General features: G+C 35.3%; 1 protein-coding gene across 1 annotated transcript in view; it reads left to right on the top strand.

Moving 5' to 3' along the window:
• The window catches only part of LOC129231583 (transmembrane protein 184C-like), a 54,352-nt gene extending 37,384 nt beyond the window's left edge, over nucleotides 1–16,968 (top strand). The window contains exons 8-9 of the mRNA XM_054865944.1: nucleotides 9,345–9,519; nucleotides 16,706–16,968. Coding sequence (XP_054721919.1) covers nucleotides 9,345–9,519; nucleotides 16,706–16,896 — 366 coding nt within the window. The 3' untranslated portion in view covers nucleotides 16,897–16,968. The remainder of the gene's footprint in view (nucleotides 1–9,344; nucleotides 9,520–16,705) is intronic.
• The last annotated feature ends 10,635 nt before the right edge of the window (nucleotides 16,969–27,603 follow it).

Here is a 27,603-nt window from a genome sequence, read left to right as displayed (position 1 = left end):
CCGTGAGTCAAGCTAAGAAAGCCCTCGAAACAAGTAAAAGGAATTAGCAAGTTGAAACCAAACAAAGTCGAAGTAGTCAGTAACATATTGTTGCATGCAAATCGAGACGTGGCGCCAAGCTTCGTGGACGATTCTACTGCGGAAATGGGGGTTATTCCCATATAGGCATTTACAGTAGTAATCACCATATGTTTTTTTTTTTTTTTTTTTGTGTTCGTATTGATATTACGAATCACGATCTTTTTATTTCAGCTGTCGAGCTTTTATTTCACAGTAAATTTATAACTTTATTCTCAGTACTTCTTTTTCAGTTGCCATAAAAATAACAATTTTTCAAAACTTTGACGATCGGTAGAGCCCTGAAGATATAGTTTTATTCTATTTTTTAAATTATTTTTGTAATTTACGATCGATTTCGCAAATTTTGAGAGGTCTTGCGTTAAGAAAAACGGAAAAAAAATTTTTCGGGACACCCTAATGTGCGTATGTATCTCGCATAACTCAAAAATGGTATGTCCTAGAAAGTTGAAATTTGGTACATAGACTCGTAGTGGGGTCTAGTTGTGCACCTCCCCTTTTGGTTGCTTTCGGATGTTCCTAAGGGGGTCTTTTGCACCTTTTTGGGGGGAAATCATTGTTAATATCAATGCAAACTTAAGTGGTGTTACAATTTGGCGGACACTTGGCGATATATCGCCAGTCTTTTGGTCGCCAAGTTGACGTCGAGCTGCTGTACTGACATGCAAATTCTAGCCTTCGTCAGCATTCAGCATATCAAGAACAGCAGTCAGCATAGGTGCACGAACCAGGCGTCTGCTTTGGAGGCCCAGACGCAGCAATGTTCGCTGAATAGTAGTTTGGGAGACACTTTTGGTAACCCCTTGGTTCATTTTAATGGTCAATTGCTCAACAATAGCCCGTCTATCTGACCGAACGCATCTCCGCAACCGTCGTTCGCCTCTGCCATCTATGGTCCGTGGTGCACCACATTTGCCACGTCGCTGATTTTGGACAGTCCCATTTTACCATGCACGGTACACTTTTACCACGGCGGCACACAAACAGTTCACAAACTCAGCCGTTTCGGAAATGCTTCCACCCTTGGCCCGTAAGTCAATGATCATGCCCTTTTGGACGTCGGATAAATCGCTTCGTTTCTGCATTACGCCAACGATTGAAGTGTTTTCCGAAGCCCTCACACACCCTTTATATACGCTCAACTGCCCTGTGCTGCCACCTGCCTTCTGTGATTGGTTACTTAACTCTGACGTGGAAAGCACGTCGTGGTCACATTAATGTGACTGGACTGTGTATTTGAAAAAAATGTCTAATACACTTATGCAGGGGCTCACTAATTATTTAGGGAAGTGTTTTTGTTTTCTCCCCAAAAGTTGACAGAAATTTGCAGAGTCACAATAATTGTTTCTGATGGGACATGTTTTTTTGTTTTCCAAGTGGTGGTTTGCTTTTTTATCTGTTGCATTTTTTCGAAATTGTACCCCGGCAGAAACAACTATTTTTACTCTTCTTCTCAAAGCTTGGAGGAAGATTGAGAGTAGACTATATATATATATATATATATATATATATATATATATATATATATATATATACAGTCGGACCTCTATATATCGAAGTAGCAAATTGCCATAAAAAAATCGATGTATAGAAATTTTGATATATAGAAACAATCTTTTTTTATCATAAAAGTATCCTAAATCATTAAAATAAAAGCCAATTTTCGTGTATGAAAATCAATTTATAATTTATACGAGCATCCGATTAAATGAAAGTTAATGATTAAAAAATTAACAGAAAGTACATTTTTATGCCAACAGACATCTTCATATTCTTCAGCAATTCAACTTGATCGCAACATTTGGGAATTTTGGTTTTAGCAATGTGATCGAGAGAAAAGTAAAAAATCAATCTACTTGAATGATTTTGACTGAAACTAATCAGACTAGGAATGATAATCAACAGAGAAAAAGGGATAACTTGAAACTGATTTTACAGTCTTACTGGTTACAACTAAGATTTGAAATAAACTTGAGGGAATTTAAGAACTTCAAAACGGAACAACGACTTAACTACACACCCTTCAACCCCAGATTCCTTATCAGTTCTGTAGCAACCTTTATTGAAAGTAATTTTCTCCTCTAACCTTCATTTTTTGCGACAAACAGTCTAAAGTGAAAAAAAAAATCTACTAATGTCTCGAAAAAAATTTCGATATATAGAGATCTTTCAATATATAGAAACAATTTTTCTATATAATGAACAAAGAAATTTGTTGGTATTTCGATATGTGGAAGTTCGATATATGGAGGTTCGAATGTATATATATATATATATATATATATATATATATATATATATATATATATATATATATATATATATATATATATATATATATATATATATATATATATATATATATACATTACAAAATGCAAACAATAACACATAAGGGAATTACAAATCCCTTATGAGTTTATTGTTTGCATTTTGTAATATTTAAATGGCTGAGGCTGTTTGTTTGGCTGCTTTGCGCAACATTGGGCTTGTGGTTTACTCCATTTTATTTTATTTTATTCTAATTTTATTTTGTTTCAGTATGTATATATATATATATATATATATATATATATATATATATATATATATATATATATATATATATATATATATATATATATATATATATCCTTCAATTAAGAAATGAACAATGTAATTCACTTAAGATATTTTACATTTCAATGAATATTGCAAAAAAAATCTGATCATTGCTAAATACAGTGCAGAAAGATTTTTTCTTTAAAGGAGAGTAAAATTGTTATTGGTAATACTTATTCAATGATTAATTTATGAACATGATGTAGGATGTCCGATTGCATCCTGCTAACAGAACATGCAATTTATATTCAACTGCTGTTGAATTGAAGAGTTCAGTGGGGTTGTTGGGGGTGAACCAAACTAAAATTTTTGAGAGGAGGAAAGTTCTTAATTTATTGAATAAAATTCAAATTTTACCCAGGGACCTCGTTAAGCATTCGCAAATGCGATAAAATCGTAAATTCAGCGAAAAAAAATCGAATTTGGCGAATTTATTGGCGAACAGAACTTTATCCAATATATACACAGAAGAAAAAAAAATCTCCCTTCAAATGTCAATCTAGATAAAAATTAGATCCGTTCACAAAATTCGGACCCCTAAAAACGGACCCTTCGCAAAATTCCGATCCCTAAAAACGAACCTTTCATAAAACTCCCAGACTAGCAATCACTGAAAGTTGTTTTATCCTCAGACCACTCCGAGCAGAATGAGGTGCGCGCACGCGCGTTAGAATCGGATCGGAGCGTTACCGTCCATCGGATCGGTGGAAGGATGACGTTCACCCGTTTGCCCAGGGAGGTAGAAGGGAGGAGATAAATCTTTCCTATTTAGAAGTCTCAACAAGTGTTCACTTTTTTAGAGGGCGCTGTCAGCGAACCGCTCCCGTCAATCGCAGCAGATCAATGTAAATGATGCTAAGTTTCTCATTTTTTTAGAGGCGGCTGTTAAAGCAAAAAAAGAAAAATACTACTGGAATGGTTGTAATAAGGGGTTAATATAGTGGACGATGTACGGCTTTCGTTCACAGGAAGTTTGCACAGTATTTTGATGAAAAAATTAATTTTATTTTTCATCACCAACTTGCCGAATTCGTCTGCTATTAATATTGCGCTGTGCGATGTTTTATTTATTACGAGTTGGAATTTTTCTATTCCTGTAAATAATTGACAAAATGAGAATGTAGTACAATCATTTACGTAAATACATTTTTTAAAATTAGTTGTAAATTTTCTGACATGTTTCGAGAACTAATTAGAATGAAATAATTTTTTGCTTTCATGACCTTTAACAGATAAAAATAATTGTTAATGTTCTATTTACTTAACTTCAAGCCGATATTGATTATAAAAATTTTATTCATGCATTTACTCACTGCTTAGACATAATTATTATCATTCCTTTTTATTATTATGGCATTTATTTTGACAACCAAATGGGAAAAAAAATCGAGAAACCTTTTTCATTTAAAAAATTATACCTTGGAACGCTTTTTTCAGATATTTGTGGAATTTTTTGTTGAAATTAATCAAGTTTTCAAAAATTAGAATTTACTCTTATTCGCAACTCCAATGAACTATAGGGGGCACTGAAGTCACTGTGTAATGGCGGACTTAAAAACTAAAACAAACGCACATGGTAACGAAGAAAATGCTAAAAGTGTTGTGATTTTTGTTCGTACGTATGATTTTTTCGCTTTATTCTTTTTAAATTAATTTTCAAAGTCTTGTGGATATTCTGGCCCACGTAGAAAGAAATGAGAATTCAAGAAGCATTACTAAACGTCAAAGATTAATGCAAACTACGTAGTTCGTAGTTCTAATCAGCTATTTCCACGATGTTGAATTCGATATTTATCAATTCTTGATAAAACTAATTAATAATTGGCCTGACAAGAATAACAATTAATGCAATTCAATATGACATTACAAATTGTTATCGAAAGAAGATGATACTTTTTTGCCTTGCTTGGCTAGCGCTTTTTGTTTTCCATTTGTAGCTCAGTTATTTCTCTCAAATTCCCGAATCGGTTAATTTAAAAATTTTCTGTTTCGATTTTTCTAATTTCTGAGTTACGATTTAATTGTGTCATGTTATGCAAATCATCAACAAAATTCTCACGGATATATAGTGGTAGTTTTCTTTTCAGTTGATTGACCATTATTTCCTTTCACTTATCGAATTCTGTAATCTTACTACCATTTTATTCCACTCATGATAAAAATTAAAAATGGTTTAACTGAAAACGCGAAATCTCTCCAAGGCTACTTTGCTCGCACTATACTAAAACTATAACCCTAAACAAATTTGGCGAAACCTTTCAGCTGAGAATAAAAGGAATAAAGTAAATTCCTTCTCGGTTATTCATTTTGTTCTAGGATAATATATTCAAGAAAATATTTTGCATACTGTCCATTCCAACAAAATGCTGCTGTAAAATATGGTAAGTTTAATTAATTTAAGATTAAAAAAACCCCATATTCTTACAAATTCATACAAAACAATAAAATTTTTTACCTTGTATAACGTTATCCAAGTTTGTTAATCCAGAATTTTCGCTTTCACCAATTATTAAGGAAATAATGAAAACTAACATTATTTTTAGAAGCTCGAGAATACTACTAAGGGACGAATTAATTTCTGTAGCTGAAAGCAAACTAAGACACATCGATTGTTTTAATAAATACTCAGAACAAACTGCCTGTGTTTACGTCAACAGACACACGTGGAACGCAACGTGGCAATGTTTTAGTTTCATTTGCAGTTTTGTAAATCACCGCAAGGTAGCGTGTTCGAGCGCTGGAGTTCCGAATTGTACATGTATTTTTTAAATGAAAAAGGTTTTCCGATTTTTTTTTCGATTTGGTTGTAGAAAAAAATTCAATAATAATAAAAAGCAATGATAATGATTATGTCTAAGCAGTGAGTAAATACATGAATAAAAGTTTCATAATTAATATCAGCTTGAAGTTAAGTAAATAGAACATTAACATTTATTTTTATCTGTTAAAGGTCGCGAAAGCAAAATATTATTTCGCTTTAATTAGTTCTCGAAACATGTCATAAAATTTACAACTAATTAAAAAAATATATTTACATAAATAATTGTGCTACATTCTCATTTTGTCAACTATTTACAGGAATAGAAAAATTCCAACTCGTAATAAATTCGGAACTCCAGCGCTCGAATACGCTACCTTGCGGTGATTAACAAAACTGCAAATGAAACTAAAACATTGCCACGTTGCGTTCCACGTGTGTCTGTTGACGTAAACACAGGCAGTTTGTTCTGAGTATTTATTAACACAATCGATGTGTCTTAGTTTGCTTTCAGCTACAGAAATTAATTCGTCCCTTAGTAGTATTCTCGAGCTTCTCAAAATAATGTTAGTTTTCCTTATTTCTTTCAAAAAAGTATTAAATGGTGGAAGCGTAAACAAGAAAACTCTGGATTAACAAAATTGGATAACGTTATACCAGGTAAAATTTTTTATTGTTTTGTATGAATTTGTAAGAATATGAGTTTTTTTTAATCTTAAATTAATTTAACTAATCATATTTTACAGCAGCATTTAGTTGGAATGGACAGTATGCAAAATATTTTCTTGAATTTATTATCGTAGAACAAAATGAAAAATGTTTAACCGAGAAAGAATTTACTTTATTCCTTTTATTCTCAGCTGAAAGGTTTCGCCAAATTTGTTTAGGGTTATAGTTTTAGTATTGTGCGAGCAAAGTAGCCTTGGCGAGATTTCGCGTTTTTAGTTAAACTATTTTTAATTTTTATCATGAGTGGAATAAAATGATAGTAAGATTACAGAATTCGATAAGTAAAAAGAAATAATATTCAATCAACTGAAAAGAAAACTACCACTATATATAAACTGTGAGTAGACATTTTATTTATTTTGTTCTGAGTGAATTTGAATAAATATCAGTTTTTCAATTCGATGAAGAAAAAAAAACGAACTTAACAACATTGACTGGACACTTTTCCTTAACCTAATTCCACATAAATGATTTTAAAATTGTGTGAAAGAATAATGTATCTTGACAAGATTTCGCGTATCAGGTAAATCATTTCCATGACGAATGAATTAAATGCATGATTTCTTTGGATATCCAATCATATAGTCATAGAAATAAATTATCTAGTGTTAAACGTTACTCTTGACAGTTTGCCACGTATGTGCACTATGTGACAAAAATGTCAACAAATGCCGGAAATGTCACAAAACTGAACTTAATATGTACTAATGTATAGAAAAAACGGTACAAAATTAAAATGCCGTTCGAAGCGAACCAAAAATTTATGAATTCCGAATTCAACATCGTGAAAATGGCTGCTTCAGAACAACTTACTGTGTGTTCTGCATTAATTGTTTACTTTCGTAATACGTTTTGGTTTCTAATCTCTTTCTATATGGATCAGAATAACCAAAAGACTTTGAAAAATCCTTTCAAATGAATAAAGCGAAAAAATCATACATAACAACAAAAATCACAACACTTTTAGCATTTTCTTCGTTACCACATGCGTTTGTTTTAGTGTTTAAGTCGGCCATTAGACAGTGACTGCAGTGCCCCCTATAGCTCGTTGGAGTTGCGAATAAAACATCGCACAGTGCAATATTAATAGCAGACGAATTCGGCAAGTTGGTGATGAAAAATAAAATAAATTTTTCCATCAAAATACTGCGCTAACTTCCTGTGTATGAAAGCCGTACATCGTCCACTATATCGTCCCCTTATTACAACCAACTTTCAGTAGTTTGTTTCTGCTTTTGCTTTAATAGCTACCTCTAAAAAAATGAGAAACTTAGCATCATTTACATTGATCTTCTGCGATTGATGGGAGCGCTTTATTAAAAGCTTTTATTTCTCCTCTCAAATATTTTTAAGAATGATAAATATTACTTTAAGTTATTTTTAGCCATTTTTCCTCTGAAAAATTACATATGATTTGTGGAAAAAACTACTTAATTTGCATTTTTCTTTTTCACAAAATTCCTAAAAACAGACAAAAATTCCTGGATATACCCATCCTTATCCTCAAAAAATTGTCAAAAATTAAGTTATACTTCACTCTGATTAAATATTTCTGCAGACAAAAATACATTAAAATGAGTAAAAGTTAGTCTTGGACTAAGACTTTGGAAATTTGGCTAACACTTTAAAAATTTGGCTAATTTACTGGCGAACAATTCAAAATCCTTAGCGCGATCCCTGATAAAATAAGAACATTCATACATCTCATACATTAATGACACCTAATGAGAAGGAACATAAGCATCATTCAAAAATAATTTAATGAAATTTTAAAAAAAGGAGAAGAATATCATTGTTGCAATATTACCTCGAAATTTACCGAACAAGAAATGTTTGGAAAGTCACAGTCACCATCCATCTGGGCACCCCTGGGTGTAGGTCTAAAAAAAAAGGTCGGGGGACGCTCATAGGTATCAGAATAACTTAATGCAATAAAAAGTGGAGAGACGATAGTGTTAAAATTTTTAAAAATGAGGGACTCGAGTGTAAAAATAAAAACGTTAGCAATGTGTGCATCCCCACGGCCCTGTCATTTAAAGATTTTCCAGGATGAGGGAGGCAAAGGGTTTGTGTTCAATATTCAGCAGACCCTCGTTTTACCCAGGGGTAATGTCCCACTGCACTGCCGTGGCAAATTAAGACTTATTAGTAGTGTTAAAATAGGGATTAGGTTCCATAGATGAAAAAAAAAACTTCATTGTAGTGATAGATAATGGATTTTCCTGTGCATTTATTTCATTACATATGCACAATGTGCATACAGAAAAAATGAATTAATTTACTTTTTATAAAAAAAAAAAGAGCTGGTTATGATAATTTTTTGATAGCCATTATTTTTTTTTCTGTGTAGTTCTTTGTGAGGCATTATCGCCTTCATGATCACTCCTATCATTTCCATGGCGGGATCTTCCTTCAGTAACAAATCAGAAAGATCATTTGTAGTTGTCAAGGAATGATTCAAAATTTTTCGTGTGAAAGCTTTTGATTGTATGTCATTGATGTAGGTATCCTTGTTGATTTATTTCTCTTTTGTAACTTCTAAAAGCTCTTCTTCCAGTGAACTTTGCATTGTGTGAGTTGAATAACTTTACTTCTGAAAAGAGCCCTGTAATCAATCGCAAAAAATGCCTCCGGTTGCCCAAGCTCACTTATTAGCACTCCAAAATACAGTTTATTGTGTGTTATCTGCACTCTCAAGAGCTTGAATTTTGGAAGAGATGAAAACTTAATCTGTTTTAAATGCCGCATCCGGGTTAAATCAAAACTCATCTAAGTAAAATAAAATAAAGGTGCCAAATCTTAAACCATGTAAATCAAATCCGCGCAAAATAAACCCCTGTAACACGAGGGTCTACTTTATAATTTTGGAAAAAAACAGCAAAATGTGTACAAAAATGCCTAATTTCATTATGTATCCATAAGGGTCCCGAGAGGCGCAGGCCAACTGCCCCCCCCCCCCAATTGACAGGCCTGGTCTCCCAATGTTCCTCTTTGACTAAACCACTAGCAGTATAATGCTCACGTAATGCCTCCCAGAGTGTATCTGGAAAAGAGAGAAGATAGTAGTGGTATTTGAAATTGCAATTCTAATGGTTAAAATGAGAAGTGAGGCCTTCTAGAGAGGCTGCAACTGAAAAAAAAATGCTTATGCAAAATTAGAAATCGTTATTTTTTTCAGAATTTCCTGATTTGCATTGAGATGTTCTTGGCGTCGGTGGCCCATTACTTTGCCTTCTCTCACCAGCCTTATGTGGACATGGCGGCCCAGCAAGTCCCCTGCTGCCTTTCATTTATGAGCATGTGGGATGTCTCGGATGTCACACGTGATGTCTCAGACCACATCCGACACGTTGGTAAGTTGCTCTTTTCTCCACAACCTTAAATTTATTAATTTAATTATTTTTTCATTAAAACATCCGTTCATTTGCTGCTGTAATCTATGTTGCCAGGACAAGGGCACCAGAGAGGAAAAGTGAAAAGCGCTTCCTCGTACAATTTTTCTTAATTGTATTGGAAGTTTTTTTCAAATGTTTTTTAGGCACCCTTACTGTTAGTTACTGATTCTATCAAAGAAGAATTATTGGAAAAATCGCGATTTGTGTATCTTTGAATCCTAAGCCAATGAATTAAAATGAATTAAGCCAGTTAAATATATGCTTTCACAGTGTCCTCATTCCCGTCATTTGAGAGGGTCAGGGGTTTGAAAAATTAATGATTTTATACAAAAGTAGGCATGGTTTCCCAACAAAATTGTTATTGCACTCCACCAAGGGTGTGCACACAAATTTTTGGGGCCTATCAACAAATGACTTTTCCGGGTCCCGCTCCATATCGTTTACCCCTGTATTTCAGGCGAAGTTTTAAAAATATTGGGCCCCCTTCAGGCTCTTGGCCTAGGCCAACAGGTGTCCCTTCTCTCCCCTGTGCAGGCCTCCGCTTGCCCCCCCCCCCCTCAGACGGGCCTGACTGATCTCTGACTCAAATGTTACTCTTATTGGCAACAAAAGGGATTTTATTCAAATATGCTGCCAGTTTTTTTTTTTTTAAATAGTTAGACCTTGGTCACTTTTTTAAGGTCCCAGCTCACTGAATAGGAAATTTATTTCATGTATTTTCAGATATATGGTCAGATAATAATACGTTAATCTCTCATAAGGTCACTTTTGTCTTATTTCTTTGAATAATGACAGATTCACTCCAAAGAATTTTCTGAGATATTCGATCCTTTAAGAGCCATTATTTTGAAATTCAGACAAAAAACGGAAATTTTGGCAGTGACCATTTTTGATTTTCCTAATTTTTTTATATGTCAAAGTAGGTCATAAGAAGTAAACATTCTGAAATTTTTAGCTTTCCAAAAAATTTCTTTCGCTCGTTAAAATTTCCCAAAGTTTGAGGTTTTGCAGCGCTTTTTTAGAAAAATTCTATAAGTCGCATTTCAGTGCGCTATAGCTCTTTACAGAAACACCACCTCACGGTTACACTTATATTTATTGGTTGTACTGTATCTAGTGATGATGACTTCATAGTTATTTTGGTTGGGGATTGTTGCTTTCTTCAGATAAGGGGTCGCAAAGTATGGATTTTATCCGTTTTCACGTAAGTTTAACCTGCGTTATTTCAACCCAAACGCCATTCACCGAAAAAAAATTAACATATACTGAAAGTTTATACTATGAAGAGAGTAAATAGCACAAAATTTGTTTGAGGTTTAATTTTTTTTAGGAGAAAAATGCCCTGATATTTTTCAAATTTTCAAAAATTGTGCTTTTTTGATCGCAATTAACTCAAAACAGCATCACTAGGAAAAAAAAACCTTTTATATACTATGGTACCTGGCTATGCGTAAAACATCATGAAAAAGAAAACAGCATGGGATCTCTTCTTATTTTCCAGAAAATAATTTTTTTTTTTGTAGCTCATTTTATGCGTTTTCTCGTGCGTAAAACGTGTGTACAGTATGCAGATTAGATCTGCTAAAACTTAAAGGATGTAGTAAGTATGTATATATGTATGTATAAAGAAAGAGAAAAAGACTAGCACTATTTTATTTTTCTGATTTTTACATATTGATGGTATTTTAATTGCAGGTAAATCAGAAAACGATAAATCGATATCATATGTGTGTGTGTGTGTGTATATATATATATATATATATATATATATATATATATATATATATATATATATTGATTTATCGTTTTATCGTATCAATCCCAAAATAATTCTTTCTTATTTATATATTTATGTCCATAGCAATGGAAGAAATTTCATGAACAATATCTGCTTCACTTTCCTCTAAATGTTTATTTTTTATGTTATCTTCAAATACCTCTAAAAGGCTGTCGGTTCTTGATAAATCAGTATTATTTGCTTTTTTTTTTTTTTGCTTTGTATATCGGTTAAAAGCAGCTTCAATTTGACTTCTTGTCAGATACTGTTCGGTTGGAATATTTTTATGTCTTCAATCATCTCTGTTCTCCTTGCATGTTCTACTTGGTCGGGCGTCTGATTTCTCCCGGTTTTCTCACCATAAAGGAACTTTTCTTAAAGAAACTCTTTTTGTTTCATTGAAAATCGTGTACTTTTACGAGTTGGGAGAGCCCACCCCTCACATGAGATTGACAAAGTGTTTTCTTCTTTGTTTTCTCCTTGTTGACTGGTAGATGCCTGACCAAGACCATAAGAAACAGAACTCTGAACAGATATTTGAAGATGACATAGAAAATAGACATTTAGAGGAAAGTGAAGCAGATATTATTCATGAAATTACTTCCACTGCTATGGACATAAATAAAAAAGAATTATTTTGGGATTGATACGATAAATCAATGTATATATATATATATATATATATATATATATATATATATATATATATATATATTGACGATAAATCAATATATATATATACACACACACATATGATATCGATTTATCATTTTCTGATTTACCTGCAATTAAAATACCATCAATTTGTAAAAATCAGAAAAATAAAATAGTGCTAGTCTTTTTCTCTTTCTCTATTCACACATATATACATTCCTACTACATACTTTAATTTTAGCAGATCTAATCTGCATACTATACACACGTTTTACGCACGAGAAAACGCATAAAATGAGCTACCAAAAAATTATTTTCTAGAAAACAAGAAGAGATCCCATGCTGTTTTCTTTTTCATGATGTTTTACACATAGCCAAGTACCATAATATATAAAAGGTTTTTTTTTCCTAGTGATGCTGTTTTGAGTTAATTGTGATCAAAAAAGCACAATTTTTGAAAATTTAAAAAATATCAGGGCATTTTTCTCCTAAAAAAAATTAAACCTCAAATAAATTGTGTGCGATTTACTCTCTTCATAGTATAAACTTTCAGTATATGTTAAATTTTTTTCGGGGGATGACTTTTGGGGGGAAATAATGCAGGTTAAACTTTCGCAAAATCGGATAAAATCCATACTTTGCGACCCCTTATCTGAAGAAAGCAACAACCCTCAACCAAAATAACTATGAAGTCATCATCACTAGATACAGTACAACCAATAAATATAAACATAACCGTGGGGTGGTATTTCCGTAAAGAGCTAAAGCGCACTGAAATGCTACTTTTAGAATTTTTCTAAAAAGCGCTGCAAAACGTCAAACTTTGGAAATTTTTAATGAGCGAAAAAAATTTTTTGGAAGGCTAAAAATTTCAGAATGTTCACTTCTCATGATCTACTTTGACATATAAAAAAATTAGAAAAATCAAAAATGGTCACTGCCACACCTTGTCTGAACTTCAAAATAATGGCTCTTAAAAAGTGAAAAGCTGTTTTTCCTATTAACTTAGCATGTAGTGCAAAGAATGCTGTAGAAAGTGAGTATTACTACAGTGATATTAAAATATGAAGCAGTAATGCCGGCACTCAGCATGTACAAGGTGCATGTCACACTTTTTTACCAGTCATGAGAAGGAGAAGCCGAAGAAAATGTTCAGAAAATAATTAGAAATCATTGTGCTCAAATTAAAGAAAAGCAGTCCTGTATTAATGATACTTTTAACAGGGTTTGTACGCTCCTTATAAACTCCTTATAACCTCCTGTTTTTTAAGAAAATAAAATAAGGGCCCTTTAAACTCCTGAATTTTGCTACTATCTCCTTACTAACTCTTATATTTTTATTCTACATGACCTTAAAAATTTCCTTCTGTCTCCAATCCGATACGAGTGATTACGTTACACCGAATTTTACCAGAATCCCGCTATTTTTTCGTCTGTTAATAAATCCGACTTTTTTAAAGACTATTTTCTTCCCCACATCCGATTTTCCCCCCTCATTTCTGACGATTATGTCGATAATTATTAATATTATGACATTTTGTAGACTTGTTAGAGTACCATTCTAAAGATTTTTTTTTTTTTGCTTTAATAAATTCTTTTATTTGTCGTTTTTAGGCTTTTGATGCTTTCATTTTGACCAAAGCAATCTCTTTGATATGAGAATCAAATTGTTCTGATTTTTGATGCTTATTATGCTTTTTTGGAGCGCAAATAAATGAAATGTCTTTTTATTCCTATAAAAAGCAAAGTTAAAATTTTCAAGCCAACTTCTGTGTCCTTTATGAGAGTAAAAAAGTTAAAATCTAAATTGCTGGTTTAATTTGATTTTTGCTTCAGTTACGTCGATTCTTATTAATAATACGTTTATTTTAGAGTTCTAAAATGCAATTCTAAAATAATAAACTTAATTTTTTTTGAAAAAAATTATGTGCCGTTCTTTTTACATTTAACTCGTTCACATTGAAAATCGCAATCTCTTTGCATCCGCCATGGGTATAAGAATTTTTGCATTTATGATGCTTACTGTGCTTTGTGAAGAGACAAAGAAATCAAATTCATTTGTATTTTTATTAAAATCATTTAATTGAAAAGTCTTTAACGAAATTCATGCTTTTTAAGAGTCAAATGTCAGAAAGTTAAGTACAGAATCGTTGGCTGAAATTAATTTTTGTTTCAACTTCTTTAAGTATAGTTGGCAAAGTTTGATTTTTTGGTTTAAAAAAAAATAATAGTATTAAAACGGACTTTTTTTATTTAAATCAGTTTTGTTTTTAATTTTAATAATTTGTAGATATTAATTACAAAACATAAATAAACGTAACATATTTTATACACTAAATGAACGAGCAACTTAATAGTTAAACACCACTATATCCTAGAATTATAATTTTTGTACTTTTTAGAAGAAAAATTCTTAAAATTAGTCAGTTTTCTGTGTTTATCAGCGTAGAGTCACACAAAAGTTTTAAAATGTTCTTCAAAATTTTGATCAATTTTGAAAATTAAAATAATGTGTACAATTTTTCCAAAAGGATCCCTGATGTTTAAATTTAATTTTTCTGTATTTCAATCTTGTATTAGTAACTTCATGTTTCTATGCCACAATCAAACACAAGCTTTGCCAAAAATTGTTTTTTGTGTTTGAAGTTTGTCCTTTTGTATCCTGTAAATATTTCAATTATTTTGACAATTGAAAGTTATTTTGGCTTCTACTCAGGGTTTCCGCTACGGTCGCATTTTTTGCATAATGCGAAAACACTATCTGAATTGCGAAAATAAAGCAATGTATTTTCGCTTTTTTGCTCAAATAAAAAATAAATAAATTTAAAAAAAAAAAGAAGAAATGTATGATCCTAGAGAGGAAGCAGGCATGGCGATAATCAACTTATTCTTTTTTAAATATTATCTAAGATGTTTAAACTACAATTAAGTTCTATAACTATTAGTCTTATCCAGCATTATGTCCCCCCAATAACTGCTTTATTAGGAGGATGGGACTGCAACGTTCTAAACACCAATCGTGTTTTCTTTTTTTATTTTATGTTTAAAAAAAAAAAAATGTTGTACTTATTTCTTCAAAGATGTCACAGATGAAATATGAATTGTATTTTCAACTGGAGATGAAACACACTGAGGCATATATAAATATATGAGAATGTGTAACATTTTACCATTTTGCTAACATTTTCCCCTCAATTTTAGCTTTTATGCTAAAGAACTTTTGAACCCAACTTAAACCCTGCTTCTACTACATTCAGTCGGCTTATTATAGTTCTTATTTTAGCAATTATTATTTTTTTTTTTTTTTTGAAGTCTTTTTTTGGTTAGGAAATTGTTAGTACATGTTTTTTTTTTCAAGAAAATACTTATTTTCAATCAATACCACTTTTTTCAAATTCATTTTCGAATTAAAACATATTTCAAGGTCAACCTCCCCCCCCCCTCCCCGTATTTGAATTTCATTCGGAGATGGCTCAAGTCTTAAGATGCAGTAAATGCATATTTTACTATAAATTGAGTAAGTTTGTGCATTCAATGTTTTGAAAGCGAAAATAAATAATATTAGAGTTGTACATATTTTTTCTGAAAAACGTTTTAAAAAATATATCTTTAAGCTAGAAACCAATCCTTAAAAAGTAAAATGAACTCCTGCAAAACTCCTTACTTTTAATTTTCAAAATTCAATACGAACCCTGTTTAAGTAAGGTAAGTAGCACATCAGTTCTTTGGCATGTTTGTATGCAGCATTACTCCAAATGAAAGTTTTAAAAAATAATTTCAAATGACTCCAAAAATTTTAGTTGGTTCAAATTGATTACAGTATTAAAACATAATTAACTGATATTTTTGAACGTATTAAATTTTGAAAAGAATTAATGTATATACATGTTTATTTATCAATAAATATATATGAATCGGTTATAAGGTCACCCCGCTTATAAGGTCAGTTTCATGAAGTCCCAAGGAGTGACCTTATATCCAGGTCTGACTGTAAAAGTGTAAAGAAATTGATTTGTGCTGTTTAGAAGTAAGTTTTAAATAATATTTAATGGGATAGCTAAATTAATTTTATCCTTTTGGGAGATTCCCGAGCATATACCTTCCCCCCCCCCCCTTAAAATCTGCGTTTGTTGCTGTTTACAATATGAGATGTTCTAACATAGGTAGCCCTCTTTCTGGGTGATCCAAAGATTAAGAAAAAAAAAACATTGCTCTTGTCTCTGCAAACTAACTTTGCATATGATTGGACTTAACTGTGCTAAAATGTCTCTGTCATTCATTTGTATCCCCCTCCCATTCCCCTTCCGATACTCCTCTCCTAACACCACTAAAGATCGACAAAGACAGCGATGTTTAGACTTCAATTTTAATAACTTTCCTGGGGCGAACCCCTGAGCCCCACCTCCATCCTTCCTCTGACGAATCACCAAAGAAATCTAAAATTGTGTGTTTAGGACTTGTAAAGTTTTGTGTTTCTTTCTTGCACATCAACAGATTGCAAACTGAGAATTTCAAAAAGAAATAATCGATGGGAATATTTATTTTTTCAAACTTTAACCTTTATCTAAATTATCAGAAGATAATTCTGTTCCTGGCTATATTTTCTGACCAACATATATAACTTTCTTCAGGGAAAGAAAACACATTTTGTATTAAATTAATTGTATGCGCTGTAACATTTTGAAGACGAAATGAGATGTCAATACATTCCAGGTAAAACAGTGAAGCTTTCCGTGTCAGGGCGCCATCTGGCGACGAGCGAGGAAGCGAAGCTCCTTCTTATTCCAGACCATGAGATGGACCAGCCTTCCATTGCGTCCATTAAGTACAACAGCATGAGCAGGACACAGCCGGCTGTTTACCACGAAGAGCCCGAAGACCTTACACCCGACGTGCAGGCTTGACCTTAAGTGAATGTGATAGCAGTATTTTTTAAAGACAATAAGAAATTATAATTTTTGATGAAATAAAGTATGGATTGGAAAAAAAACATGTCGTTTTCACCTTCATTAGTTACTAGCTAACTTCACTAACAGCAGGCCACCTTTTTATGCCATTGACAATATGTTTATTTTTTTTAATTTTTCCAACACTAGCCCATAGTAAAAGGTTAAAGGAAATGAGGAGTTTGGTTGTTTCGCTTCTTGATTAGGAGTCAATCTCGCGAAAATAGAGCAAATCATGTCCTAGGTCGCAAAACAGGTTTCTCCATCCTGCAAAAGTAGAAGTCCATTTTCCTTCAACATGTTATCCATCTTCAGTAGATGATGGATCCAGGCACCCTACCTGATCTTTCTAATTTTGCTAATTTAAGATTTTCTCTCAGAAAAATCCCAAATTGAGAAGGATTGTCTGGTGTCCTCGACTCAGTGCTAGTGTGAAGGTAATAAACTAGGTCTATGTTTATCTTGATCGCTTTCTTATGTTAGAAAATCCTCTAACCAGCAGCCACATTAAGAGCGTGCGCCCTCATACCTCTTGCGCCCACCTGCACTGCAGGGGTTGTGGGAGTGCTATGTATGCCACTGCTTCTATTGCTTGGTCATTCCATGTCAAATAATCTAAAATTTGAGAATTTTTTTCCCTCACATTTTTATAATTTTTTTGAAATTTTACCCATTGATTGTAACCTTTGAGTTGAGTTAATCAAAAGTCCAAATTTTTAGATTTTTATCTCTTTTTTTTATGAGACTTTGATTTTTAGAAAAACCCTCTTTTTTTCAAGGATGCTTGAACATGCAATGGACGATAATTCAGCACCAAACATAGAAAGATTTGGTAAAAAGCATTTTAAAGTACATTAGTTGTTTAATATAACATGCGACATGACTAATTTTATAAGAAATGATTTGAAAAATTCTCAAAAACGTTTTGTGTATTTTATCTTTGTGTTGAGATCTCAATAGGATCATATTTATATGAATTTTTGAGCAAAATTTGACTAAAGAAGAAATGATATGTTTCAGATTCTATTTAGTTAAATATGGGGTTCTCTTACTAGTGATGGTCTAGTTCTAGTGGGTAGTAAGTAAACATGACTATGCTTGAAATAAGCTGGCACGAACTTGAAGATTGTACCCCCCCCCCCCCCCCGCACACCACCTTTTATTTTATTTTATTTATTTATTCCTTTTTCCAAGACTGTTTTCAAAATGTAAAAAAAAAAATAGTAAATAAAATAAAACAAAATGGATAGTAAACTTATTAAAAATTCGTAAATGTTTTTCTCTAGAACAAGACAAAGTACATCCCTTCTAGAGGTGGGCAATGTCGTTCTTTTTAATGATCCCTTCATCAGAGGATCGTCCATTCTTTTGATCTGTTCATTTATCTGGTTCATTTAAAAAAGTTGCAGGTGGTCTCTCTGCACGGCATACTCACGTACATTCGAAATGTTTCATTTGATCAGTAATATTCTTCGAAGGAGAAATAACTAAAATCATCTGAAAATAAGAAAATATGCCTATGAAAAATTAATAAAAAAATATTTTATTTGGGTTCAGATATAGAATGTTCAGATAAGCACAACTTAGCTGCTTCTTCGTCAGTGGGTGGGAGCAACGTACCCTAAAAGGAACCTCACAGGTTTCGGAACGTGTCTCGAGTCAACAAGTAAACAAGGCGAAAGAATTTCTTGTTGTATATTATAAGACAAATGTTGAAGTAATTACAGAAATAATGTTCGTTAAAGCAATTTGAAAAAAGACATGACATTAATTCAAAAATAATTAACGTAGTTACAGCCAATTTATTGTAAACTGGTTTTAAAACAAAGGTTTTTTTTTTTTTTAAGTAAACATTTGCTTTTTAAATAAAAACTGTCGTATGTTGTTGAAACTGATTTGTTTTGACTCCAAATCAAACATCTGTCAGCCGTGACATTTATCCAAAAGAAAGAAGTATGTTTCTTGAAATATTTTTTTCCAGTTACAGCTCTGTATATATACATATACTATTACCAATAGACCATGTATAGCGAAAAAAGTTACAACAAATATTTCGGTAGTTTAGTCGGAGTACCGGATAACTTAATAAAGAAAAGGCTTACACCTAAATATTGGGGAGCTTCAAAATTAATCCACAGTACCAATGAAAACAGGAAAAACGCAACACCTTTTTTAAATGGGAGAAAAAAAAAGACAGTAATAATCCTTAATAAAAAGCTGGATATTTGAATGTTTAAAAAGCAACTTGGAAGTCGCCTACCTAGTCAAAAATAAAGCCAAATCAATATTGTTGGTAGTTGATTGGGATGTTATAGTATAGAAGACGGATCGCCAGAAAAGTTATAAAAGCTATTTTTAGAAATCATTTTTGCGACAGAAGGCGTGAGAAGGATTTTAGCAGGTGCGTGGGACAGGAAGTAGTAAGTCCAAACATTTTATTAGTGGCCCAAAGAAGTTACACAAAACATTACTAATGAGTACATTGGGAATTTGCAAATGAACTGCAACAGTTAAAGAAAAATGATGAATGAAGCAGACAGTAAAAAGGTTCGAAATGAATTTTTTGTACTGCACTGATAAAAAAGAAATTTGAGATTGATTGAGAGTTAAAAGTTTAAAGATGAATACAATTCAAAAAAAAAAGTGATTTTATCACATGTGCATCAATACAATATTCCTAACTGCTCATTCGTTCATTTTTTACATGAACGAACGGATCCGTTCATTTTAAGAATTCGTTCTTTTTGACCCGTTCGTTCATGAACGACACATCCCTAATCCCTTCCACCCACCCAAACATACTGTAACGGATTCGGTGCGACTTCCACTTTCTTGAAATGAAGACACAGTTCTTGATAAAAACACAGGAAATTTATTTACACTATGTACAGGAAAGATCTTCAACCACTGCTAAATTATTCATCAGCAATTAAGCAATTATCACACAACACCGTAAACTCAACGTTTACACACGTATTTACTTCCAAATACGAAAACAACACAGCGAAATGCCTCGCTATAAACAGAGCAAAATGCCCTCAGCTCGAAATATCAATCCAAACTAACTGTTTATCCATCGCCAACGGCTTAAATACACCGAAAAGAATTTTCTCAAATATTCCACACGCTTCTCGAAATGCGTTGACCGTTATCAATGAAAAGAAAGAGAATAGGGGTCGTATACTTTAGCCGAATGAAAAAGGGGTTGTATATTCATTACGGGAAACTATTTACAGGTTACGTTCCTACAATAATTACTATTTACAGGATTTGTAACATTGCCCCCTTCCTAAGGACTGCACGTCCCGGGCAGTACAATCCCCAGAAAGGGTGCCAAACTTCTATCACATGTTCACAAATATACACATTAATTAATAACTAACAGATACAGAAAACACAATAATAACAAGAAATATTACTAAACATTAAAAGCAAAAATTATCTACAACTTTTATGTTATCAACCATGGTTGTTTACGTAATACTCATGAACTATGGCCATAGTATGGGGCTAACCGATCATAATGTACAACCCTAGGTTTTGCATTAGGTGATTTTTGGATCCTCACTACGACGTCATTCAGTCGGTTAAGGACTTTGTAGGGTCCATCCCAATGCGACTGCAATTTGGGTGACAGACCTTTCCGTCGGATGGGATTCCATAACCAAACCTTGTCGCCTTCGTTGAATTCATGTCCAGTAGACCTTGTGTCGTATCGGGTCTTCATCTTCTCCGCCGCGATGTTGATTCGCTCTCGTGCGAAGTTATGAACGTCTTCCAACCGGGCCTGGAGATCCTGGATGTACTCCTCAGGCGATGAAGGCGCATCCGGAGGACGACCGAAGACGAGATCACAAGGTAGCCGAAGCTCTCGTCCGAAGAGCATCTGAGATGGGGCATATCCGGTAGTCTCGTGGACAGCACTGCGGTAGGCCAGCAGGAACAAAGGTAGCTTCTTGTCCCAATCCTGTTGATTTCTGGATACCATAAGTGAGAGATTATTCAGGATTGTGCGGTTAAATCTCTCCACCATGCCGTCCGATTGTGGGTGTAGTGGTGTTGTCCTAGTTTTCTCAATTCCGAGAATTTGACATAGGCCCTTAAACACAGCAGAGATGAAATTCCTCCCTTGATCGGAATGAATCTGCAAAGGTGTTCCATATCTCGAGATCCAGTGTTGGACTAGAGTCTCTGCTACGGTGGTAGCCTCTTGATCTGGAATGGGATATGCTTCCGGCCATTTGGTGAAGTAGTCGATGGAAACAAGAATGTATTTGTTCCCATCAGCAGTTCTTGGTAGAGGACCCAGGATGTCGATCCCAATTCGTTCGAAAGGAGCTCCAACGTTGTACAGATGTAGCTTCCCTCTGCTTCTCTTCTTCGGTCCTTTACGAGCAGCACAGGCGTCGCAAGAATGGCACCACTTCTCCACGTCATCCTTCGCCTTGCTCCAGAAGAAGCGCTCCCGAACTTTATTGAGAGTTTTCAAGACACCAAAATGTCCTCCAGTCGCACAACTATGTATTTCTTTCAGAACATCTGAAATCCTTGATCGGGGAAGTAGTAACTGCCACCTAGATGTTTTGCCGTCGTCAGATTCCCATTTCCGGTGTAGCACGCCGTTCCGTAAATGGAGTGAGTTCCATAAAGCCCAGTATCTTTTTGTTGCAGGCCTGAAGATGGAAACGTCCTGCCAGCTAGGGCGTCGACTGTCACTTTCCATGAACTCTAAAATTGGTTTTATGTCGGGGTCTTCCAGTTGATCTTTTCGAACTTGGTCATCACTCCATGGATCAGGTTCTGATGATGTTGGAGTCACTGTCACCTGATAGGCGGTAGGGCTAGTCGTTCCATACTGTTTCTCGATTCGGGAACAATAGTGGCAGTTCTCAGGACAGGGTCTCCTTGATAAAGCGTCAGCATTACCGTGAGATAACCCTTTTCGATGCTTTATCTCCATGTCATATTCCTGGAGCCGCTGTATCCATCTGGCTATCTGACCTTCCGGATTTTTGAAGTTCAAAAGCCAAGTTAATGAGGCATGATCTGTCCGAAGCAGAAACTTTCGGCCGTAGAGGTAATGATGGAAGTGTTCTACAGCTTTCACTATGGCCAGTAACTCCTTTCTGGTGACGCAGTAATTTCGCTCCGACTTTGATAAGCATTTGCTCCAGTAAGCGATGACATGTTCATTTCCGTCAATTTCTTGGGATAAAACAGCTCCAATTCCCTCGTTGCTCGCATCAGTGTCCAGGATGAAGGATTTTTCAGGCTGAGGATAGGCGAGGATAGGCGTTGATGTTAAAGCCTCCTTCAGTCGTAGAAATGCATCTTCGCATTCTTTGGACCATTCAAACTTTTGCTTGCTCTCCGTCAGCTTATGCAAAGGTCGTGCAATGTTGGAAAAACCCTTCACAAACTTCCTGTAGTACGTGCAGAGTCCCAGGAAACTTCGCAACTGATGGATGTTTTCGGGACGACTCCAACTCCTGACCGCAGATACCTTCTCTGGATCGGTTTGCACACCTTCAGAAGAGATGATGTGACCGAGGTAGTTCACTTCCCGGCGGAACAAATTACATTTGGACGGGCTTAACTTCAGATTGGCTTCCTTAAGCTTTTGCAGCACCTTCCTAAGATTTGCCAGATGTTCTTCGAAGCTGCGTCCCACGATGATGATATCGTCTAAGTAGACCAGACAGGATTCGTAGGAAAGTCCTCTTAACACTGTCTCCATAAGACGCTCGAACGTAGCTGGTGCATTGCAGAGGCCGAAGGGCATCACTTTAAACTGCCATAAGCCTTGTCCAGTTGTAAACGCTGTCTTCTCTCGGTCATCAGGGTGTATCTCAACCTGCCAGTAGCCGCTCTTCAAGTCCAGAGTAGAAAACCACTTGTGTCCAGAAAGAGTGTCCAAGGTGTCGTCTATCCGTGGAAGAGGGTAACTGTCTTTCTTGGTGATTTCATTTAGCCGCCGGTAATCGACACAAAATCTAGTGGAGCCATCTTTCTTTCGGACCAAGACGATGGGAGAGGCCCAAGGACTGGACGAAGGTTCGATGACATCATTCTCCTGCATCTCTTTCAGGAGGGTCTCAACCTCTTCCTTCTTGGCGAACGGTAGTCGTCTTGGATGCTGTGTAATAGGGGGGTGTTCTCCAGTGTAGATCCTATGCTGCGTTAAATTCGTACGGCCAACATCCTCCGATGTAGATGAAAACAGATGCTTGAAATCGTCCACCAATTGTTCCGCAGCAGCTCTTTGATCTTTCGACAATGGCGCACTCCCAATTAACTTCGATGTCAAGGACTCAGAAGACACAGTCTCAGGGGAATTGATTCTTCTAATGATGCAGTTTACTGGAGTACAAGTTGCTAACACTTCACCTTTCCGGATATTCCTTGGCCTTTCACTCACGTTGGGACTCTCACAGGAATTACATCCTTAGAAAGGTCCACAAGCGTAGATGCTACCAGCACTCCTTTTAGGCTATTGCTTAGGTTAGGGTATTCAATGAGTCCAAATCGAAAACTATTGCTTTCTTCAAGGGAGCCAGGTATTAATGATTCTGACCTTGAGGGAATCGATAAATCGGTTTGGGCTATTATTTGATGAGCGGATTTTACATCACTTTCTGCAGGGAAAACGGCTATGTCTTCTCTCATCGAGTGCAGCTCATTAGTCTTGAAGTCGAGAGTGAAGTCATATTTCTTCAAAAAGTCCAATCCGAGAATGAAGGGGTCCGTGATATTAGCGACGAATGCCGTATGATGGTAGGTGGCATTCCCAAACACTATTTCCAAGTCCACTTTACCGTCAATCTCGATCTTGTCACCTGTCACAGTCTGGAGACTTACGCGTGGCGATGTCCACAGCAGTTTCAATCCAAATTCACGAGCCACATCTGTCCTAATGATTGTCACATTGGCTCCAGTGTCGACAATCAGTCTGCAGGGGTTCCCATTTACATGTGCGTAAATGAAAAGTCCATCACTGCCACTACTAGAAGAGGAAATCTGCAGAGCTCTAGTGGTGGTGATTTCCTTCCCTCGCGTAGCTTGGCGAGCCGGACAACTCCTTCGCAGGTGTCCTTCACTACCGCATTTCCAGCACTTCTGCTCTTGTTTCTTTTGGGCTGTTATGCTGCTCAGATGTCTTGTCAAGTCACCGAGTTGTCTCTCAAGTTCAGCGAGGTGGGACGACCTGGAATCAGACTCATCAGCTTCCTGAGTCCGGATTAGATGGCGATCCACACGGGTTGCTTCTTGGGCGGCCTCGTATCTCATCGCATACACAACGGCAGAATTCAGGTCTTTGACATTCGCCATCCGTAGAGCTTTCTGGATTTCCGGATCTCGAACCCCGTCGATGTAGTAGTTGAGTGCCAGGTTGTCTCGAACATCTGCAGGGCAGTCGTAAAAAGCAAGATGAGACAGTCTCTCGATGTCCGCCGCAAACTCTTGCAGGGTTTCCCCAGTTTTCTGGAAACGGGACTTCAACTGGAGTCGGCTGAAATCTTTCTGGCACTTCTCACCGAAGCGAAGCTCCAACGCAGATGTGAGGGCGGCGAAATCCAGGCGCTGGCTGTCCGGAAGGGTCTGAAGAATGTCCGCTGCGTCACCTCTCAGGGATGCTGCAAGATGGCAGGCCTTGGTAGCAGAGTCCCATCCGTTCGCTTCCGCCACTATCATGAATTGGGTCTTGTACACCTGCCACGAACTTTTCCCATCAAATGTGGCCAGTTTAATGGACGGTCGAGCAACAGATGTGGGAGCGCAAAACTGTACAGAGCTGCTTTCCGCTGTCGCCAATCTCCTTTCCAAGTTTTTAATTTTCTCATCCACATGATTTTCAACTGTTGCGATACGGTTTTCTACTGTTTCAAATTTTTCATCAAAAGCATCAACTCGATGCTCTATCTCATTAAATTTATTTTCCATTACAGTCTTTACCGAAGTAAGGTCGTTTTTAATTTCCTCTTGGTTAGAAGCTAAATCATTTTTCAGTACCATTAAATCACTTTTCAATTGTTCTTGATTAGCCGCAATTTCATTTTTTAATTGTTCTTGATTTGCAGTAAAACTTGCAGTCAAATCACTTTTTAATTGCTCTTGATTAGCCGCCATATCACTTTTTAATTGTTCTTGATTAGCAGCCAAACTTTCAGCCAAGTCGCTTTTCGCAGCATTAATTGCTTCCAGAAGTTGTTTTAATTGGTCATCCATTGCGCGAGTAATCACCATAAAAACAAAGTCTATAAATTCAAACAGTCTTTATAATAAAATGTCCAAAGTCACACTTACTCCAAGAAAGTCCAGAAGAAGCCCCACGTTGGGCGCCAAATTGTAACGGATTCGGTGCGACTTCCACTTTCTTGAAATGAAGACACAGTTCTTGATAAAAACACAGGAAATTTATTTACACTATGTACAGGAAAGATCTTCAACCACTGCTAAATTATTCATCAGCAATTAAGCAATTATCACACAACACCGTAAACTCAACGTTTACACACGTATTTACTTCCAAATACGAAAACAACACAGCGAAATGCCTCGCTATAAACAGAGCAAAATGCCCTCAGCTCGAAATATCAATCCAAACTAACTGTTTATCCATCGCCAACGGCTTAAATACACCGAAAAGAATTTTCTCAAATATTCCACACGCTTCTCGAAATGCGTTGACCGTTATCAATGAAAAGAAAGAGAATAGGGGTCGTATACTTTAGCCGAATGAAAAAGGGGTTGTATATTCATTACGGGAAACTATTTACAGGTTACGTTCCTACAATAATTACTATTTACAGGATTTGTAACAATACGATTAATATACTAGTATCACGCCTCACTTGGGGATTGAATGGAAGATTATTTTTACCCCATACGTTTTTCTTTTCTTTTTTTTCCCAGACAAGTGTTTCTTTTTCGATTCTAACTTCACAAAGTGCACTTGATTAATTCATTATCTGGTAAGGAATGTTATGATTCATTTCATCCCCTATCCAAGCACCAACCTTCAATTTTGGAGGGGGGGGGGGAGAAATAGTTTGCCCCAAGATCATAGTAAAATAGTAGTGTTTCCCTCATGTTGTTTTAATGTTTTTCCATTCTTCTCACACAAAACTAAAAATAAATCAAAGTATCAAATCATTGTCTGTCCACATGTCTTTCTACAACACCTGAAGTGCAGCTGTTTTTAGCCTACTTTCCCAGTAGAATTCAGAAAAAGAAGAAAAAAGCATGAAATACATCTTAAAGCTTACAGCATCTTAAAAATATCGCGAAAAACAAAAAAAAAAAAGAAAAAAAAGTCAAAAATAAATAAAATAATTAAATAAATATCGAAAAATTAAAAATTGGAAAGTAGGGTATTGAGATAGGAGGAAAATGTCTGTCGGTCTGTCTGTTCGCCCCCCCCCCCCCCCAATAACCTTTGAATGAATAGTCCGATTCGAAGAAACTTTTTTTGTTCGAAAGATCTCGGCGAGGACACCTCATTCCCATGTTTCACTTTTTGATTTGAAAAATTCTTCGATCAATTTTGAACAGTTAAAAAAAACTTAACATTAGCGCCTGCGGGGAAATTCAAAGCAATTAAATTCCACACTTACAGGCGAATTTACTTCAAACGAACTTTGCTAGAAGAAGTTATTGACGAAGAACATGTATAGAAAATATCTTTTTGATTTGAACAATTTTCCGTTCAATTTTGAACAGTGCAAGTCCTTTAACATCAGCGCCTAAAAAATTTTTGTTGGAAATAGCTTTTGATGACCAACTCCCGACTCCGACTCCTATAATTTCACGGCCGTCGACTCCGACTCTGGTAGTCAGTTTGGGAGCCCCGCAAAAAAGTCTTCGCCCAAGGCCCCGCAAAATCTAGAGCCGCCAGCCGCCACTGACCTTTAGCCACTGAAGTTGATAGAATGAGCAAAAAAAAAAAAAAATAATAATAATAATAACAATAATAATAAATAAATAAAATGACATGGACCCAGAAAATGCTTTCGTTTCCCCAACATTTATCTTTTAATTATTTTTTTTAACTGTCCGATTTTTCAAACAAGGGGTGTTCTTAATGACGTCACAAGTGATGTACTTTGCCGCGCATTCCACTGGCGCCCTGAATGTTTACGCTGGCTGTCTACCACTTTTCCATGTTATGATAATTCAGAAGCGAATTAAATTTTGCGCTCTACCCTTGCTGTCAACCATATCGTTGCCACTACATATGAGTAAAAGAAGCGAATCAAATATTGCGCTCTGCGCTAATGGCATTCATCACTTGTGATGTCATGAGCAGAAGCGAAAAAGTGAAATTGAATCTGCGCACCGAGTAACATAATTGTTTAAGGATACTAAACTTTGTCAAATTATTTCAAAAATGGTCAATTCTTATGTTTTTAAGCATACACTTTCAGAAGAAAATACTTTTAAAATTTCGGAAACGACTTCATTGGGATCTCCATAATTGCGTATTGGGGCTTTCCGCGATTATGGAAATCCCAATCATAAATCAAAGGATCCCTTGCAAGCGTTACGCAATCTAACCTCCTGGAGCATATAATTTGTTACAATGTATGAGTGGGAGATAGTGACGGACGCTTCGTTAAATCATCCGCGCGTAAATCAGATGCCGAAAAGAAATGGGAGGAAGCAACT

Source organism: Uloborus diversus, chromosome 1, assembly GCF_026930045.1.
Source record: "Uloborus diversus isolate 005 chromosome 1, Udiv.v.3.1, whole genome shotgun sequence".
Taxonomy (NCBI): Eukaryota; Metazoa; Arthropoda; class Arachnida; order Araneae; family Uloboridae; genus Uloborus; species Uloborus diversus.
Note: the sequence above shows the minus strand (reverse complement) of the source record. Positions and strands in the feature narration are given on the sequence as shown.